This window comes from Nipponia nippon, unplaced genomic scaffold (assembly GCF_047370975.1).
Source record: "Nipponia nippon isolate SJK-2023a ecotype South Korea unplaced genomic scaffold, ASM4737097v1 scaffold_24, whole genome shotgun sequence".
NCBI classification, from domain to species: Eukaryota; Metazoa; Chordata; class Aves; order Pelecaniformes; family Threskiornithidae; genus Nipponia; species Nipponia nippon.
The window spans coordinates 4,807,501-4,828,879 of NW_028262341.1; the positions used below are offsets into that span (position 1 = coordinate 4,807,501).

The 21,379-nt window shown below is 36.4% G+C and overlaps 1 protein-coding gene across 1 annotated transcript in view; it reads left to right on the forward strand.

Moving 5' to 3' along the window:
* Positions 1 to 21,379, forward strand: part of ADGRV1 (adhesion G protein-coupled receptor V1) — a 286,915-nt gene that overhangs the window by 35,662 nt on the left and 229,874 nt on the right. Inside the window, exons 12-24 of the mRNA XM_087761398.1 lie at positions 2,325 to 2,451; positions 2,539 to 2,724; positions 3,487 to 3,667; positions 4,277 to 4,440; positions 5,096 to 5,219; positions 5,598 to 5,864; positions 8,347 to 8,473; positions 10,590 to 10,807; positions 11,816 to 12,559; positions 15,634 to 16,007; positions 17,870 to 18,046; positions 19,797 to 19,977; positions 20,597 to 20,799. Coding sequence (XP_087617524.1) covers positions 2,325 to 2,451; positions 2,539 to 2,724; positions 3,487 to 3,667; positions 4,277 to 4,440; positions 5,096 to 5,219; positions 5,598 to 5,864; positions 8,347 to 8,473; positions 10,590 to 10,807; positions 11,816 to 12,559; positions 15,634 to 16,007; positions 17,870 to 18,046; positions 19,797 to 19,977; positions 20,597 to 20,799 — 3,073 coding nt within the window. The remainder of the gene's footprint in view (positions 1 to 2,324; positions 2,452 to 2,538; positions 2,725 to 3,486; positions 3,668 to 4,276; positions 4,441 to 5,095; positions 5,220 to 5,597; positions 5,865 to 8,346; positions 8,474 to 10,589; positions 10,808 to 11,815; positions 12,560 to 15,633; positions 16,008 to 17,869; positions 18,047 to 19,796; positions 19,978 to 20,596; positions 20,800 to 21,379) is intronic.

Here is a 21,379-nt window from a genome sequence, read left to right on the forward strand (position 1 = left end):
TGTGTTTTTATTTGTTATATTTCTATATTTATTATTTTACTTTGGCAATCCAATTAACTGAAAAATTGTCACAAATAAAGTTTGATGTAATTTTGTGCCAAAATAGTTTTTGATATATACCCATCCCACCTCCCACTCTGCTTATCTGTTTTTTTCATTACTTTGGCAGATTGATGAAATAACATATCGTGGAGGCATGTAGATTTTTTTTTCTTAATTGAAAGGCTATTTATAAACGTGGGCTGCTGGTGCAGTTGTGAGCAGGCACAGAGGCTGACAGTAATTGAGCTTTTGGAGAAGGGCTTGTAGGGTATACCATGAATGTGTCTTGACATGCTGAATTGGTCGTGGGGTCATTTCTCTAAGTGGGAACTGCTCACTTACTAGCATTTGTCAACAGGAAAATGCCGGGCAAGTAGGGTTCCCATAAAATGAACATTATAAGCTTTTGGAAAGGAAAAAGAAAGCTTTGTGTTCGTGGTTTTTTTTTTTTTTTAATTATTATTATTTTCTAAGATTAGTACTATTGAAATTCTAGCAAGTGGCACTGTCATTCTTTCCCCCATCCCCTTTCTTTCTTTCTCTGTTGACAGGGTAGAGACAGAAAGGTTTGTCGTGTACTTTGGGTAAGTGCAGTGAACTGTGGTTTGTCTTCCATGAATCAACGCTTTGTTTTACAAGTGGCTGGTTTGGACAGAATCTGTCTTTATAATTTCTTTTCCTCTCAGGAATCACATCTTTTGCGTCTCTTCAGACAATGCATGCTTGCCCTTTGGTGTTTAATTTGATGGCATGAGGTTCTGGCTTGAAGGCATTTCTTTATTTAGGATATGTGAATGATGAGAGTTATGAAAGCATGGCTCAGTGTTTGATAATTGACCATTTGATTCAATAATGGATTAGTTGTTTTAAAAAGCCACAAATACGATTTGCTCCAACTAAAAGACTGAACTGACTAGAATTATAGAGAAGTTTTCTGTGGTCAAAGATGAGCAGTTATCTTGTTTTTGAATAACCTACATTTATTTTATGTTAACACAAGTTATTTTGTCTGCTGACATATTTTTTTAATGTGGAATAAACATGACATGTTACCCTATTAAATAGATATTTCCTGTTTTGCACCTTGTATCCTGCCTGTAGACTTTGCTACAAGCTACAATGCTATTTATTTTTTTTGGGGGGGGGGCATTCCAGTTATTTATGGAGTGTTTGTGGAAACAGTTACGGAACTGATTTCAAATATTGGATGTAATAGGCCACATTTCTTTCTACATGAAATAGTGTTTGATGAAGTGTGGGTTGTAGTACAGTGAAACCATAAAAAAAATTACAATATTGGGCAAGATTTCATTGACATTTTCTTCCAGGAAACACAGAAGATGCATAGGAATCTAAATACATAAAACACCATGTAATAAGCCATATCCAAACCGTCAGTCTGAAGGTGCATTCTGGATGCATCCTTCAGTAGTACGTTTTCTCGCATTTTTGATGTAATGAACTTGAAACAGTGTTGTTGAAAATTACCACATCTGAGGAAATGAATACAAGAAATGTGCAAAGTTTCCTTCTCTTGTCAGATATGGCCCATTTGTGCCCATGAGTAAGACCAAGACAGTGTAGCAGTAGCCCAGGGAGAGAAATCCTCCACCAAGAGGAGCACTGTTTGATCATGCCTGCACCATTCACCATGTGCCTTTAGGCAGCAGGTTTGTGAGTAAGGGAGGAGAAAGGGGATGAGTCTGAGCTACTGAAAGTAGGTCTAACACTTACTAGAGCCAAACTGGGATACTACAGGTAGTGTCCACATCTTACACAATGCAGGTTAACGCACAAGTGAGGATGAAATCCACAGTAGTGAGGGCCAAGTCTCTTCCTATTTGCAGCAATAGTAAATTTTGTAGAAGAGGGTAAGACTATGTAGTTGTCAATGTAATTTCTATTTGTTTAAATTATTTTAGATTATCCTTTATGTTTTGATCCAAATACAAAGTAATACTAAACGTAACTCTTAACTTCTTACTGCACAATTCTTTTTCTTTTCCTGTGTGTTGTGTGCATGTGTGCCTAAAAAAACCCAGAATCACCAACTATAAAAACTAATTGGAAAACAGAGTTACTTCAGAAGCAAAGTTTTTTTTACAAATGGATAAAAGATACTGATGTCTCTTTCTTAATTTATTTTATTCTTTGCAGGTAATTGTTTGTTTTCATAATTTATTCATAAAATTCATCAATATTCTGATGTCCTTTGCTTAGGTGTGGATTTACTTGCCCAACAGGACTGTCACTCAAAAAACCCTCTTGCCTTCCTTTCTCAGGGTCAGTGTGGAAAATCAAATACTGAAATATGGGTTTACTACTTGTGAAATTATTATTTTGGAAAATGATGATCCTGGAGGAGTTTTCGAATTTTCTCCCGCTTCCAGAGGTCCCTACAGTATCAAGGTAGCTATCTGAGTCATTTCTCTTAATCATTATGTACAACTTATTTAAAGCAGAGTGCTAGAAAAAAGCTGGATTTTCTTTTTACAGGAAGGGGAGTCTGTCGAACTGCAGATTGTCCGCAGCAGAGGAAGTCTCGTCGGGCAGTTTCTACGCTACACTGTAGAACCAAGAGACAATAACGAGTTTTATGGAAGCACAGGAATTCTGGAGTTTAAGCCTGGTGAAAGAGAGATCATAATTACTCTTCTGACAAGGATGGATGGGATTCCAGAGGTAAAAATTCATATTTTTTACTCTTCAAATTTTGTTCACAGGCATATTAGTTTGTCACTTATTAAAATATAGGCAAATATGTAGGAGCAGAACAAGTGTGTAATGGCTTTTCTCCAGAATGTTTTCCCAGCCTCCAAACTAGGGATGCCTAGGTAAATAGAAAGTGTCTTTGGGTTTAATAGTCCTCAGTGGAGGACTTCAATTCAATTCAATTCAATTTCTGTGAATTGAAACAGTTACGCTTTGAATCCATATGCGTTTTTAGCATCCATGACATTCTGTAGTATCGAGTGCCATTGTTTAATTGAACTCTGTGTGAGGAGCCACTTCCTTTTTGTTTTTTTTCTAGTAATCATCTGCTAGCTTCACTCAATGCTCCCCAGTCTACACTAATATTGGCCTTATCAATACATAGGTGCAATACTTGTTTTAATGTTCCTTCAAGCATTACCTGTGAGCTTTTTTTCAAGAAATATATGAAGTACAAAGTCCCATTAGATTAATAAAGCAAGCTGATAAGTTCTTTCTAAATTAGTGTGCTGTCAATGGTTTTAAAATCTTTGCTTTCCCTGTTACAAAGCCAGAAACATTAATAAATCTTACAGAAAAGAAAATTTACCTTTCTGGGAGCATTACAAATATATTTGTACTAGTGAATTGATGTGATTCTAAGTTAAGTACACAATGTAAGTCCTTGCCTATTTGTTTTGGATGTGAATACTGAATATGTATTTTTATTCTGACTGAGTTTCCCTCTTTCAGCTGGACGAGATATATTCTGTGGTACTCAGTGGCTACAGTGAAATGCCAGGCAAGTTGGGGAATGCCACAGTGGTCAATATAACCATTTTGAAGAATGATGATCCACATGGTGTCATTCAGTTTCTACCTGATGAACTATCAGTAACAATACAGGAAAGTAAAGGAGAAATCATCTATGCTGGTAATTCTTTTTTATTAGAGTTACTGCTTTATCTGCTGTCTGCCCCTGCAAGGCTTCTTTTCCCCATTTCACCTTTTTAGGACAATGTCTGACACAAGTCTCCACTCAGGATTTTCCAGAGTGGTACAGTGCCAGCAAGATGAGCAGTGGAGACTGAAGTGGAGAAGGATGGGCCTGGAAAGACAGAGGGATGAATCCAATAAAAAAATGGCTAGAGAATATGCCAGACAGGAGGAACGGAGTATTGATGTATATGCAAAGTGCAACCTCGAGGTAGTAGCTCTGTTTGTGGAGCATGAAGAATAGGGTACAATGTGAGAGAAGAATAGAGCTAAATCGTCATATGGGTGACTTCAATTTATCTATCTCTATTCAATTATCAAGTACATTTACAGGCAAAAAAAACCAAATTTGAGCAGGTTTGAACTGCTTTAACAGTCTATCTTTGTGTGTCCTTTCGTGTAGTGCTCTCACATATTATTAGTTTCTCAAGAAGTGGATTTGTTTATTTCCTTTCCTTTTTCTTTGGTTCAGCTTTGCTGACCTTTTTCTTTTTGATTTGTGTTGTTCTGAAGATGCTCACTGACTGTATATGTTTGCATTTTTTAGCTGCTTACAGAGTTGTCAGAAACCAAGGAAACTATGGCAATGTTAGTGTGTCTTGGGTTGTTGACCCAGCATGTACCAATGACATCTATCCAGAAGAAGGGACTATTTTCTTTGATAATCTGGAGTTTTCAAAAAATATCACCATTTACTCACTGCCAGATGAGGTAAACATTTTTACAGTGTTTTTGTGTGAGTATATGGGACAAAGAGTAAGTGCTAAAACATTACAATTTAAAGAGAAAGAAGGAATGTCTGTTTTTTAAGAGCCTGGTAAGTATTTGTAGGAAAATTAAAAATGCATGGGTAAAACTGAGATTACTTCAACAAATCATAAAAGAATCTGAGAAGCTGTGCATACCTATAAACAAAAAAAGTTAGAAGCTGAGAGTAGTTGAATGTGGTTAAATTGTAGAAAAGTTCATTTGAATAAAACCCTTGTTTTGATAGCAGGAATCCTAATTTTTATTTTTAATGCTATCATCTATGATATATATGAAGTAATATAAGAAATAATGAGAATAATTAATAATAAATAAATAAAACTGTAAAAATAAATTACATGTATCAGAAGCAGGATAACTTTTGGGTCATCCGTACAATAGTAGAGATGAGGGGACTTATCTACAAGGATTTTAGACTGATGATGATTTCTGTGTAACTGTATGAACTGTCATTTGTCATTCCTCTTGACACACTTTAGGATCAATAAATAAAAAACAACACTCAAATCTCTGCTTTGTTAACCTTCTCAGCTGTTCATTTTAATTTGTACATTGTTTTGTATGCAAGAAATTAATTTTTTAATACTTTCTTTTTCAGGTACCTGAAGAGATGGAAGTATTCATCATCAGCTTATTCAGTGCTGCTGGTGGAGCCAGGCTGGGCAATATAACCAGTGCAATTTTACAAATTACAAGGAATGATGATCCCATTTATTTTGCAGGTTAGATGTTATTGTTTTTAAATGTAGAATACATATACTACCCCAAACAGATTTTATTGACAGACCAGATCATTGAGAAATCCTAATCCTAGTGGAACTAGTATAAATTGTTCATGTTTTTGTTGTGTTGAATTTGTATTTGTTTCCTTCAGAACCTTCCCTTATTTTATTTCATTCTTCTCTTTGTCGGTGCTGGGATTGGTTAGGTGGCTAAGTACAACAATATTCTCTTTTACCCTCAAGTATTTCCATACCTTTACCACATATGCCTTCTGTTTCACTGAGGAGAAGGAATCTCTTGGGGCGAATTAAGAAAATAGGCCACATGCAAGGAGCTCGGGCTTGAACTCAGGTAATTTGTTGCTTGTCTATTTTCAGAACCTCTGACAGTGAACGTTAAAGAAGGAAGTGTTGCAAACTTTACAGTCCTAAGGAATGGATCTGCTGATGTTGCTGTTGCTGTCCAGTATATTACTGTTAATGGAGATGCAACAGCTGAAGAGGGAGACTTTGTTCCCAGTGGAAAGAGCAGTGTCATTTTGTTTGATGTTGGAGCAAGAGAGCAGAACTTATCTGTGTATATTAATGACGATGATATCCCTGAAACTGATGAAACATTTTATATCTTCCTTTTGAATTCTACAGGTAAAAGTAATGATTTGATGTATGTTTAGTAACTCTCCTTTATGTTTTTTCCTGCAAGTTTTTTACCAGCTTGATCTTATCATAAAGCAATATATGCCAGGTATTGTATGAATAAGATTTGTTTCAACATTTCTATGCAATTACTGTACACAGTGTGTTTGGATTTTCATCTTGAATTGTTTAATTGCAAAAAAAAATCAAATGATACAGCTGAAACCTTTCCTGCAAAAACAACTGGAGTGAAAGTCTCTTTTCAAATGTAAATGCTCCAAATTAGATGGGGCTTTGACTTGACTACAGAAACACAAGCCTAAAGAATGTTAGTACTGCAATAGTCTTAGGGAAAGAGGGATTCTTTCAGATTTTTTGTCATGCTCCAGTGTATACTACACAATTGCCTGATTTTTGTAAAAACAAACAGAACTGCCTTATTTTAGAGGAAAACCATGTAAATTGGTCTCTGTTTTATTTTTGTAGTAGTGCAATGTATGCATACATTTTTTTTCAGTCTGACATTATAGTTTTACAAGGCTTAATCGACAGAAAAATGTGTGTTAGAAATTCCCCAATGTACCACCAGTAAAGAACGGGTTTATTATCTTAGAAATATATTTTTTTAAAGTTATCATTTAGCAGGAAATGATACAGAATTATTCAGCACATTCCTATTTTTGAAATAAACGTCTTCTGGAATAAACCATCACTGCTATGTAATATTGATAAGAAAATATGTGTTAAATGTAACAAATAGGTAAATTTTCCTGGGCTCTACCTGCTTAATAAAGACCCTCTCCACGCCTAGTCTTGCTAAAACTCAAGGTGTAGTGGGAGAGTAATCTACAATTGTGTTAGCAAATTTTAATGATTTACTGTCCTTCAGGTGTTATTATTCTGTAGCTGAGATGTAATAACAGGCTGTGAATGCACTGCGTATCTTTGCAATGTAAACTGAATTGAATAATCCATCAAAACGAGGACTAAGACTTGAGGTGCTGTAATTTATTAAAGCAAAAGAAAACTGTCATAATTAACCATCAGACCATACCTTCATATTAGATTGTGTGACAGGTTCACAAAGTAAAATGCCTACCAGGGATTCAGTTCAAGATGAGGAAATATAAAATTAGATTTCTTCATTTAGACATGCACACTAAGTGTCTTAGCCCTCATTACAGTCTATAATAATCTGATTCACAGTCAGTGAGACTGAGAGAGTGCTTCAGGTTACACGAAAGTGGACACCCTGTGGCTGGTCTATGAACTGCTGACAAGGTTTCACTGATCTTGAACTGCATCTGCCCTAGACATTGGTAGCAGGCAGCCAGAGAATTATAGGCGAATTTTTAGCAATTATTTGAATATAAGGTAGCTTATGTGTTTCCTGAGGTCAGCTCACATTCACTCTAGTACCCAGGTCTCTTACAGAACATCAACCTTATGGAAAGCATCGGACAAAATCATTCTTCTCTCTTCTTAAGTTTTCTCTTCTGTGATCTCTTTCTACTTTACTAACTTTCTTCAGGATCTATTGGTATTTTCTCTTACCACTCCACTGGGAACGTATGATGGCTTTCCTCCCAGCACACTGGTCCTACAAGACTGGGTAACTGCAGGCTCCCTTTGCCTCTAAAAGGAAGATCATATCATCATGTAGCCTCTCTAGAATCACTAAGAGTACAGAGTATTTCTATACACATTCTTGAAAGCAAAAAAATTTGTTTTCTTTCTATGATCTGTTACATTTATTGACCTTGATTGTTACATCCCTTTTCAAAACTATGTTGCAGTGTTGTACCTCAGAGAAAATACAGATAGAGGTATATGAAGTTAAAGTAGCAAACACATTGTTTACTCTGGAACAAAAGCTAGTCTAATGCTCTGAAATAGGGTGAAAAATGGGATGGGGGTGGAAACATAATGTACATCTGTGGACACAGGAAGGGTGTTAGAATGTTCCTACAGTGCTAATATACACACAGAAATCCTACTAGCTTCCACTCTGCTTCATGGGTATCTTATATTTTTCCTTTCAGATAGACTGTGATATGGGTATGAATAAACTCTTAGACATTGTTATTAGCTTGTATTTAGCTTAAGTGCAATATTTCTATTCTAGGTCTAAACGAGAGCTGGAATCTCTGAATACATCTCTTTTTCTTTTGACTTGACCAATGGATCAAACATGAAATACTACCTCTCATACAATCCTTTCTGCTTAGAATCACATCTTCTCTGGTCACGTCACATATAGTTTTTTCCTGCAAATCTTAGTCTTGCTTTCTGCATGAGATGCTACTTAAGTGTTTTACTCTGATTTGCCAGTTACTGAATATATCGAATATTGGTTTTCACTGATTGTTTTATCATTGTTTGTTCCTTTGTTTGCATAAAAGCGGTTGGTGTGAGAAGCAAACACCTTCACTTTTAGAGTTATCTCCATTTCTGATTCCAGTTTTGATAAAATTAATAACCCTCTTTTTAGGGGATACTGTTATCTTGAAGGCTGGAGTGGCTACAGTTATTATTGAAGCAAATGATGATCCTAATGGAATTTTCTCCTTGGAACCTGTAGAGAAGCCAGTGGAAGAAGGCAAAAGTAACACTTTTTTGTAAGTAACTTTTAAATAATACTTTTTCACTTTTTTTGAATGATGTATGTGGTACTTTATGGATAGTACTTTGATCTAATCCCATACAACTTTGCATTGATAAAAATGTATTAAAGGAAAACAGCTTTACTAAATTTTGGATTAAATCATTTATAAACATATTGAAGGCATCAACAGCTATATTATCAAGTAGACTGTGCATATTAAAATGTATACAGAAATTTATCTTAAAATGTAAATAAATAAGACTACAACATTGTTGGTTTCTTATATTCCCAGTAGACTTTAGATAGAGAAGAATCTTGATGATTGAGGGGAATATAACCTGGACTAACAGAGAAGTAAAAAATCTTCTCAAAATACAGCTAAATACAACTATGGGGTTGTTCATTTCTTTTTGCACCCTACCTTGAAGCCTTCCCCTAAAAACATCCTATATTACTGTATTCTTCCTGATAGTTTGTTTTTCTTCTGTCTGTTAATTACAGATGGAAGTCTATACTCAAAGTCCAGATGTGACTGTCTTCTAGACTGAAAATACTCTTCCCTAGTCTGACCTCTGAAGTATTTTCCTTCCAGCCACTGGGATGTATTAAAAAATGGGAAGGGTTAAGAAATGAATTTGCTTGGCATCTTACCTTGTTATGTTCCATAGAGTCAGGATGGGATTATAATTTGACAAAAATACTGATTTTTCATTAAGAAAGCTCTAGACAGGATATAAAGAGAAGTTAGGCCACAATAAATGTGATAGTGTGAACAGTTAGGAAAAAGGCTCTTTTCACATTTGTTTCGTTATCTTTTCTATCCTTTTATTTTTTTGTTTGTTTTAAGGCCTTGAAACAGATGTATATAACTGTGAATTAGGTCTTTATTCTTGTGTTACACATCTAACAAATGAAAATCCTTGAGAAAAGAGGATATTAAATATATTGTGTGTTTGGTTTTGTTATGCTGCTCTTTAGGGGTTTTTTTGTCCTTTATAATCTTATTTGCATGATAAACATTTTTGATTTGATGGTGTGAAGAATGATGATTTTAACTAAACATGTTTATACACAGGTGCTTTATGGAAGCACATGATACCAAGATCACCAACATTTGAGGACCTTGCTCAGTTCTCATCGATGAAATATATTTACTAGGGAGCTGTCTCTTCCATACCGTCACTACTTTGGCTGCTGTGTAGTACATAACAAAAGGGTCAGAGTACCATATAACCTAACCACTAAGAATAACTGTGGCGGCACTGAGCTTTAAAGGGAGTAATTGGAGTTACTGCAACAGTGCTACACAGCTGGCATAGAGGGCCCTGGTTATGGTAAAAAAAGAAAAAAACTTTGGAAGCAGAAACAACATAACTGTATTGCTGTGCCTAGACTAGTTTTGCTGACCTCATTTTTCAGCCTGATATAATCTCTTTGTACAGCATTTTACTTCACTGTGCGAACAGAGGCACACATTTTGTATGTAAAGTGCATTTTGTTAATAAAGACACTTTATGCATCAGTTTTTATTTATAATGCCTTTTGGAAATTGGTGGAATTATGTTACCAAATATCTATAAAAAGAATAAAATCTTGTTTTTATTTACTACATTCTTAATCTGGAATAACCACAGATTTCTGAAGGACATAGAACATAACCCAGATTTAATACCAATGCAAGAAAGAGTTTAAGGAGGCTTGATGGTTAAAGGGAGAAATGTTTGTGGTTAAATGTAGATGATTCTCATTCTTGTCTAAGGGTGGCCAGGTATATCAATGTTTAATTTTAACTTGCTGAACTATTATACATTCATATTTATTATTTACAAAATAGAAGTGCAAGACAAACTGATGCTTAGCTTAGCAGTACTACTTTGCATGGACCTGCATTGGTTACTTTTTTCCTAAGGTACCTGTGGTATACCTGGGTGTACAATTATACTGTGAAACTGCAGGCCTTCAAAGAGGATTGTGTTATTGTTCATGGTTGTATTTATTGTTCATGGTTACTTGCAACATTGTAGGTTATTTTTCACAGTAAGGAAGATCAGGGTAATCGTGTTTTTGCTTGCTAAAGAATGCTGATGCATACCTGCCAGGATGTTCACTCTTTCTGTATCACTGAACAGGGTTTTGAGACATAGAGGACACTTTGGCAATGTCTCATTGACTTGGCAGCTCTTTGATAATGACTCTGCGCTGAGGCCGGGAGAAGAGTTCTATGAAACTTATGGGACTGTGTGCTTCATGGACAGTGAAGGATCAAAGCCAATAACACTCCATGCTATTTCAGATAGAATTCCTGAGTTCAATGAATTTTACATTCTAAAGTTGGTGAATGCTTCAGGTATTGTCTTCCATATCACCATTCCCTTCATATCTGGTAGAAAAGAATTATGTTTAATCAATCAAAAAGAAACCAGCTCTTGAAAGAGCTTTGCCTTGAATCATGTCTTGATATCCTGTACTTTTCTGGTAAGATTTTAGGTTTTATTTTTCATTTAATCTTAATTTAGGTATATGAATGCAGTTATTCAGTTCCTGAATTACTGTTATACACATTTTGGTGGCCTGACCTTTAAAAATGATGCCTCTTGGTGATTTCAGAGATATAGATCTTCAGGTAGTTGAAGACAAAATAAAGCTATTAAAGGCTATGCATGTCAACCATAATGGAGGCTGGTTGATTTGTTTCCTTTTTTTCTAGAGGAGGACATTTTCTGTAAGTGAAATCCATATGCATGTACAGAAAATTTCCTACATATAGTAAGTAGGTCACTGCACACTTTGAACATGGAGGCTCTACATTCACATCATGATCTTTATATCATGAATTCTTACTGTGCAGAAATAGATGACTAATGGCAGGACTTGGCAGAAGTTTTAATACACAACTGGTTACTGATTTTGCAAGGTATCTCTGCTCCTGTTTCAGAGGCAATGGGCCAAATTTTGCCATTCCATATTTGTGTAAATCTTGGAGTAATATGAGAACTGAATTTGGCCCCATGTTTATCAAATGAATCAAAGGTAACCTATCTCATTGACTAATTCATAAAAAAAAGAGCTAATCTTGTTTTAGCCGTAAAACAACTGTATGTTCTGAAGTTGAAAAATGACATGCTGCTTTGTTTTCTATGAAAATTGTGTCACTGTAGTGTTTTAAACACAATACAGTTAAATTATGTTATTTTTAAATTAGAGCATTTTCTAAGAGTTCAGAGGCTCTTTAAAGAAGATTTAACCCTTTTTAGAAACATATTTTATTAAAAAAACTTTAAGTACTTAGTAACTTTTTTTGAACTGTGCTGCTTGAAACCAACCATTAACTTTTGCTCTAACTTCCATTATATAGGTGGGTCTCCTGGTCCTGGTGGTCAGTTATCTGAAACAAGCCTTGGTGTAACTGTGATGATCCCATTCAATGATGACCCTTTTGGAGTCTTTGTTATAGATCCAGAGAGCCAGGACAGAGAGATAGTGGAAGATGTTCTTTCTGAAGATGACCTTTCCTATATTACAGACTTCACCATCTGGAGACAACAAGGCACCTTTGGTGTTGTCCGGTTAGGTTGGGAAATACTGTCTAGTACATTCCAAGCTGGACTACCATCAATGGTAGACTTCTTGTTGCTGGGATCATTTCCAAGTTCAGTACAATCCCAGCCTCACAGGAGGCGTCATCATAGTGGAACAGATGCTTTGTATTTCAGTGGAAAAGACGATGCATTTGGGATTATTGGTCCAGAATACCCGTACAATGGAAATACTGCAGTAACCAATTTTACGTTTTCAGCATGGTTAATTCCTAATGTCAGTACTGATGGTTACATAGTTGAAAAGGATGATGATAATGGGTCCTTATATTATGGCGTGAAAATCCAGACAAATGATTCTCATGTTTCTGTAGTGCTTCATTATACAGCATTAGGATCCAATATGACATACATGGCTAAAGCAGCAGTCCTGAAATACCTGGATGAAAATACTTGGCTTCACCTCCTGATTACTCTGGATGAAAGTATAATTGAATTTTACATGGACGGAATTCCAGTTCTGGGAGGAATTAAGAGCCTTAAAGGAGAAGCAATTGCTGATGGTGAGCCAATAGCCTGCATTATTTTTCTCCATATGTAAAGTTCAGTAAAGGAGTCTAGCTCCTCAACAAGTGTATGCAAGATACTGAAATTATTATATCTGATTAGTTAATTGAAAAGAATAGATAGAAAATTCTGAGGATTTTCAAAAAGCATATGGAAATTAGAGCTGGGAAAGTTCAAAAAATTCAGAACTGTAACAGAGCTTGGATTTCAATAATTTGAAAATAAAATAATAATTTGTTATTATATTTATATATGTATGCTTATCATGTATACATACAGTTACATATGTTTGCAATTAATAATTTCCATAAGATTTACAGGACTGTAGCTGAAAAAGGACTTTTTTCCTCTCAGTTTCTGAAACAAAATGTGATAATGACTTTTTTTTCTAGTTGTGTTTTGTATTACAACTAAGCCAACACCTAGTGAGCAATAGAATTTTTCAGGGTGTAGGTTTACTTAAGAACGTATCTACATGGTAGATGAAAACTATGCCTGTAAGTTTAATAGTGTTCCAAGAAACATTAGCATGTGTACTTCAGTTTATCTGACTGGATAGTCCCAGATGTGATTTTAGTCACAGGTAACCATTATGGACATTCACTCTGAACTAGCACAGCAGTGACCAGAGAAGTATCAGAACAATTCTTTTATAAAGTCAGATATTATGTGGTCAGAATACATTTGTAGTTACTCTTTCTTTTGCAGTTTCCCACTCTTCCACGTGCATTTTTTTTCATGGAGATCATCTCCATCCCTTTTCCTTTCTTCCTCTCATTTTCAGTTCCATATGTTTTCTTTGGTGGGGGTAGGCAGTGAATGATTATCAAATTCTTGAATACGATCTCCTTTTCTGCAATGAAGGAAGGAGAATTAAATAACTTACAATGATGTTAAATTCATATCACCTATGTGCGTATATGTGTACAAACATAGAGAGAATAGAGAGGAGACTTCATTAATTTTATAGTGTAGTATTTTATATCTGCCTGTAAATTTCCAGTGGTTGAAGTCTGAGAAATAAATTTGCCCTCCGTAACAAAGTAGTGCCTCTGCAATTAATAATGTCCATCCGACTTGCAGTATTGTAGCTCAGAAAGGATTTTTTTTCCCCTCCGTTTCTAAAACAAAGATGTGTGAAATGCAATAATGCTTTTTTGCTAGAAGGATATATCTGAGTCATAAATTTTCTATATTAGTGGAGATGGCATATGCTCTGTCTGGAGATACTACAAGTATAAGGTAAGGATTTAATCTCTCTCCATTTAATGTTGGATACTACACAGTGGTGAGCATAGTAGCCTGTTTTTTCTCACCATCCTCTGCCTTGTGTCCTGGGACCGTTATCAGTTGCTGAGATTGCTCACCTCTAGAACTGACACTTGAGTGTCATATGTATGCCAGGACATTCAAGAGCACAATTTCTTTCAAAACCAGTAAACAGCTGGAAATAAAGATATCGATGTGTTTTAGCACAATAGGAATGAGTATGAGCTACCAGCTTAGTATATTTGTGAAAAAGGCAGCTGTGATCCTATGATTTGATAAGTAGGATAATGGTTTGGAGACGGAGAAATATTAATGCTGTTGTAAACATCATTTGGAATTTGGCGTACATTTCTGAAGTCCATCTTCCCAGTGCATTAGGGGAAAAGCATGTCCAGAAGGGCTAATGCAGTGCTGATGAGTATCATAGAATCATAGAATCATAGAATAGTTTGGGGTGGAAGGGACCTTTAAAGGTCATCTAGTCCACCCCCCCTGCAATGAGTAGGGACATCTTCAACTAGATCAGGTTGCTCAGAGCCCCATCCAGCCTGTCCTTGAATGTTTCCAAGGATGGGGCATCTACCACCTCTCTGGGCAACCCGTTCCAGTGTTTCACCACCCTCATTGTAAAAAATTTCTTCCTTATATCTAGTCTGAATCTACCCTCTTTTAGTTTAAAACCATTACCCCTTGTCCTATCGCAACAGGCCCTGCTAAAAAGTTTGTCCCCATCTTTCTTATAAGCCTTCTTTAAGTACTGGAAGGCTGCAATAAGGTCTCCCTGGAGCCTTCTCTTCTCCAGGCTGAACAACCCCAGCTCTCTCAGCCTTTCCTCACAGCAGAGGTGTTCCAGCCCTCTGATGATTTTCAGGCCCTTCTCTGGACCCGCTCCAACAGGTCCATGTCCTTCCTGTACTGAGGACTCCAGAGCTGGACGCAGTACTACAGGTGGGGTCTCCCCAGAGCAGAGTAGAGGGGCAGAATCACCTCCCTAGACCTGTTGGCCGTGCTTCTTTTGATGCAGCCCAGGATACGGTTGGCTTTCTGGGCTGCGAGTGCACATTGCCGGCTCATGTCCAGCTTTTCATACCCGAGTACCCCAAGTGCTTCTCGGCAGGGCTGCTCTCAATCCCTTCATCCCCCAGCCTGTACTGATACCAGGGATTGCCCCGACCCAGGTGCAGGACCCTGCACTTGTCCGTGTTGAACTTCATGATGTTCACACAGGCCCACCTCTCCGGCCTGTCCAGGTCCCTCTGGATGGCATCCCATCCCTCAGGTGTGCCAACTGCACCACTCAGCTTCGTGTCATCTGCAAACTTGCTGAGGGTGCACTCGATCCCACTGTCTATGTCATTGATGAAGATATTGAACAGCACTGGCCCCAGAACAGACCCCTGAGGGACACCACTCGTCATTGTTCTCCATCTGGACATCGAGCCATTGGATCAGTATCATCAGAATGGATCCACTGTTCTAGCAGAGAGAGAAAATGGGGTCTGTTTAGCAAAACAAAAGCTGAGGTTTCCAAGCCTCATTAAAATAAAGGATGGTGACAGTGTTCTGGTAGAAAAACCTGGACGGTCTAGGATGGAATTTTTTGACCTGTGTTGATCTACCTGTAGCAGTGAGATGAGGCTTAAGGAACCTCCGGATTTTGCATTTCAAGATCAATATGATTCCTAATCCAGGGATAATAAACAGTTTACCATTGATTTTTAACAATTACAGCTATTCAGCTGCAGATTTATTACTTTGAAGAAATAGAATAACATGAGGATAATTATAATTTCCTTCTCAGGTCCAGGAACAGTGAGAATTGGAGCAGGAATGAATGGCAGCAGTAGGTACACAGGGCTAATGCAGGATGTAAGGCTTTATGAGCGTAAATTGACACGAGCAGAGATCTATGAACTCCATGCAACTCCTGCAAAGAGTGATGTCCACCCTGTCTCTGGGTATTTGGAGTATCGGCAAGGAGAGACCAATAAATCATTCATTGTGTCTGCAAAGGATGACAAAGAGGAAGAAGGAGAGGAGTTATTCATCCTAAAGCTCATTTCTGTGCGTGGTGGAGCTCGAATTTCACAAGAAAATACTACAGCAAGATTAAGAATACAGAAAAGTGATAACGCTAATGGTTTATTTGGCTTCACTGGAGCATGTATTCCTGAGGTAAAGTGTTCATAAGGAGAATTATAGGTGAAGTTTTGGACACAGAGAAATTAATGACAAGACCAATTGACCTACGCAGGGCCTTGATTTCACACTGTTAGTTTTTGTAGATAAGCAGAGTTTTTCTAGAATTTGGAAATGTGTAAGTTCTGTTAATACAGTGTCAGTCTCACTGGCATTTGCAATATAATTTTTAAAAATCCCCCAAAATTATTTTTCTTAAGAAAATTGATTTTATTACATAAACTGAAGACTAACGCTTAAGTTTTTCTAGAAGAACATTTTTTCCTTTTACTTCTGTCACATCTGAGACTGGGTTTTCAATTAAAACATAAGATTTAATTTTCTTGTTTGGAGAATTATATTGGATTATTACAAAGATTTTTCTTTTATTTTTCTGTGTCACATGATGTGTTTGAAAGAATTTTACCAAAGGTCATGCAATGACAAGGTGTGATGTATTTTTCTGCAATCATTTGCTGTCATAAGGTATCACGTATAAATTGCATGTTTAGTGTGAATTCAGTTGATATTAGCTGTGCATTGGTTTTTTTTTAAACATTGAATTGTTCTTTGATGGTAGCCACCATATATGCAATATATAAACTTGCTACTTGTTCGGTGAGGATTGAAATAAACATAATTAATTGTTACTTCTTTAATCAATTATGAGGCATAAAGACATGATACCTCTTTCTGTTGGTATTGGATTATTCTGGAAGACAAAATTCAGGATACTTTCCAATTTGGGAACTCTCATGACCTTTTAATTACATTCTTTCTAACCAAAGTGCTCACGATGTGTTTGAAAGTAACCATCCTGCCTGAGTGATACCGGTTTTCAATTCAGTTCAATTTGCTTTCTATGTGCCTACCATATGCAATGATAATAGATTCCTTCAGTTTCAAATGCCACTGATAATACTGTGATGCCACAGATCATCAACCAACCATGAAGCAAAATTAAAAATTTATATGGCATGTTAATTGTTTTGCACTTATCTTACGTGCATTTTAGCAGGGAAGTATTAGAGCTGTCAGTGGTGATGCAGATACACAGCACTGTTTTATCAGTAGTTTAGTTGGTTTATGTGCTATCTGTCTGCTAGGCAGCTGAAGTGCCTACATGCAGTATCTGCACTGTGTTATACAGCAGCTCTGAAATTTATCTAATGCTTAAGATAGCTTTAGCCCTTCTGGCCATTTTCAAACAAAATTATTTTCTATTTTAGTTCTATGATCATAGTTTTCTAAAACATATGGTTAGTATCAATACCTACTTTGCTCCAAATATGTCAAATTGTTGCTGCTGAAGTCATGTTCTCTGTGAAGACAGAATTGTAAAGAGGACTGTGGCATAGAAAATTTTTCCAAGTTTTTCATGAATGATGATAGTATAATTTAATTTTAATATATCTATCTTTTTCTGTAGTGTTTCTAGTTGGGGAAAGGGGGAATGCAAATCTTTCTTTAAATTATTGCTAATGAAAATTTTAAAAATTGACATTAATATAAAGCAATAGTTTCAGTTGCTTTTGACATGTGCATTTCAAGCATATTGATTCTGTCTTTGGCATGTAGTTTGGGGGAAGTGATTGTGTCCAAAACAAACAACAGGGTATAGTTATTGGCTTACCTTTATAGCCAGGGAGACATTAGAAGCTGTTGCAAATTCCACTAAGATTGTTCTGACCACCATCAAGTTCAGTTTCAGCTTCTTACCACTCCAAAAGTGCTGGAAGTAACATGACAGCAGTTTTTTACCTGAACATTTGACTAGTGTTAAAGAATTCCATGTTTTGCATTTATTGCCTTGATTTACTTTGACAATAACAAACATTTCAATTTCTTGATTTTTCCAGACTGCTGATGAGGGTTCCACTATATCCTGTGTCGTGGAGCGTACAAGGGGAGCCCTGGACTATGTGTATATAAATTACATTATCTCGCAGGTTGATTCCACTGGCATTAATTACTCTGTTACCGATTTTTCTAACAGCACTGGCACTATCACATTCCTTCCTTGGCAGAGGTCAGAGGTAAACCCTACCTTCCTATTAACTATTCATCCTGTCCTTTGCAAAGCTGCTGGAAAATACCTTCTGAGGGTGCTTGACTGGTTTTCATACTAGAGAGTGTTTCCTTCACATGGCTTTTGTTATATTTTGCAGGGTTTTTTGCATCCCTGACAACTAGCAATTGATGATAGAAGTTTATAGATCTGTGTTCGTCTCAGTTCAGGGGTCATCATGTATGCATTTATGTTTGAATGCACATAATATACTAGATATGTTTACAAATATGTATACATAGAAAATATTAACTAGATTTAGGTATATGTATATGTATGTGTATACTTGAAGTGTAGATAGTCCTGGGCTGAAATTATGCATCCAGCTACTTTTGAAATTGGAAAATGATCAGGTTTTGATCTGAGTTTTGTAACTTTGATTTATTTCCACATCAATTAAATAGACAACAGTAAAGTTCACTGCTGTAATCAAGTGTCTTGCAACCGCTCTTGGCCACGTTCTGTCCCTTTTGCTTAATCTGTTTCTGTGAATTCAGTCCTGACCTGCAGCACAGGAATTTCAGATTTATTTGAGGAAGAGGTGTGGGACTACAATACTGTGGAAAGTTCATGTGTGTTTTCTATTAGTGTTCATGAAATAGAAAGTGTGAATTGTTAATAGAAAATGCCGTCCTCGGTTTCACTTTTATCACTCTGCTGAAGTCAGTGTGGACTGACTGAAACTCACTGACACCATTTGAAAGGATCCCAGTGGCTCCACGAGAACTGTGGATCTGGTCCCAATTAAACAATGTAAGTGACTAGAACTTGGCAAAAGCTTGTGATATCTGAAAATAGTTTGGTCATATCACTGTTCATTCAGCTTTGATTCTCCATTGAATCATATTACTGCATTGCATACAGTCATATAAAGCAAAAATTTCCAAAGCTTATCTAGTGTGGCAGCATGGGTGAGGCCTGCCTTATTCGATCTAGTGGCAGAAAAGGGCCAGTATACCCTCTTGCTTCACTGCTATGTGGTCCAATTTATTGTCTACCTACAGAGGAATTAATGGGAATGGCCCTAAGAAACAGATTGGGAGCTGTTGCTCTTCAGGTGAGATAGCCTAAGAGACTTTCCATTGATATTTGTAAGCTACTCATTCCCACGCCTCAAATACGAACAGCTACTTAAACCTTTTCTTCTATATGCTTGTCTAATCATATCACAAAATATAGAAAGCTGGAATTGTCTGAGATGAATACGTTGGCCAGTGCAGAGCAGATTATGTTAACTAATAGCATGATCTGCAATCTCAAGTGTCAGGTGGCATAAAAAGCTTGCTTTATTTACTCTCTAAATTGGATTAATCACTGTAATTTCTTTTCAGAAGCACAATTTCTTCAAGATTTTGAAATCTATCAGACATTTCAATATACACAATTTAAACTATGCTTATTTTAAGATATGATAATAAATAATTGCTTGCTTGGTTATATGTTTATGTAATTTGAAGCACTTAAGAAAATATGTCTTCCATTTCTGATAGCTTGGTAACATTCTTTTTGGAATACATATTGTAAACGTGAAACATTATTCTACAAGTTAGGTTAAATTATGTGGAAAGCAAAAATGTTGTCCACATTACTTTCAGAACTACAGAGCAGATATAGCTGACTGACTGCTTGAAGAATTTGATGAGTTAGGCAGGGTGTTGGAACTTGTAAGTGATGTATGTTGCACAGTTTGATTTCTCCATTATTTGGTCCTTCTCTAGGTCTTAAATTTGCATGTTATTGATGATGACATTCCAGAGCTAAATGAATATTTCCGTGTGACATTAGTCTCTGCAGTGTCTGCAGATGGAAAACTAGGTTCAACTCCTACCAGCGGAGCAAGTATAGATCCAGAAAAGGAAACTACTGATATCAGCATCAAAGCCAGTGACCACCCATATGGTAACGATGATGGAGATAATACGGCCTTGTTTCAGATAACTGTATAGTTCTAGCTCAACAGATAAAAACTTTGCTTAGCCTTGATAGTTGAAGAACCAATGCCAATTGTTCCACTTTATCTAACTGTGAGATTAATTCATAATTCGTATAAAAGAGTGAAAGATAAGTTACTTGGTCTTGAGAATTTTACAAAAAGGCATCAAAGCTTCACTTATGAAACAGGCGATGATTCCTTTCTGAGAGCAAATAAAGGCTGCATGTGGTTGAGTCTGTGGAAGTTTTTCTCAGATGAGAATTCCTGGCAAAGAGACATTTCTGCATTGTTATTATACCAATAAATACCCAATACTATGACATATTGAGGCTCTTTTGGGAAGAGCTGAATTCATTATTGTGCTGTAGCTTTATCAAGACTGATAAGGATATCAGTGAGGGAAGGGAAGGTACAGAGCACATCTCTGGAAATAGCATGATTGAGGCCTAAAAGCATATCAATAATTGATTTTTCATTTCAGAAATGTCACAAAATATAAATATTATAAATAATTTGGTGTCAGTTGATTATCATAATTTAAATTTGGTGAGAGAAGCCATGTAAATAGTACTTCTGGTCTGCCAGGTCTACTACAGTTCTCTGTGGGGCCACCTCCTCAGCCAGGTGATGAAATGATTCTGCCAGCCTCTGCTGTGCCCCATATTACAATCAAAGAAGAAGTTGGACACATCAGATTACTGGTAGTTCGTGCACAAGGCCTTCTTGGAACAGTTCTGGTGGAATACAGAACAGTGCCACTTACAGCTTTCAGTCCTAAAGATTATCAGGTATGGCCATTGCCAAAGTGTGTAATTATTCTGGAATTTAATTTGAGTTATTTGTCCTGGAGATAGCCTTCAGGTTGAGTATTTTAGCCCAGCTATGATTCTTTCCACAGAAACACTTCGTTTTATATGGTGATGTGATAAATGAATGTGTAATAAACTTTAAAATATATATCATTATGTGACTTTTACCTCCTGTGTGTGCAGGATGTTTTATTTCTTAGGAAAAGCCTAGGAGGAGTTTTAATTTTTTTTTCTTAAGAGAATTGTCAACATCATAGCAAGAAGGGATATTTGCTATTGTTGCTGACTATATCAAACTTCATGTGAGCATTCAGGCACATGTACAGGTTAAGTTTATGTTTGCGCATACTGAGATTTGTACATGTTCAACAAAACAGCCTGTGCGCATCTGTGTTTGCTTCTCTAACTGATATTTGTGCAGGAAAATGTAGATGAATGCAGATGCTCATAATTCTATGAATTTAGAGGTCTTTTTCTCATAACAAAGATTCAGCAGATTTTTTTAAAAGCTTACATGAAGAAAAGTAGATGTTTTGACAAAAAAAAACCAAAATCAAGG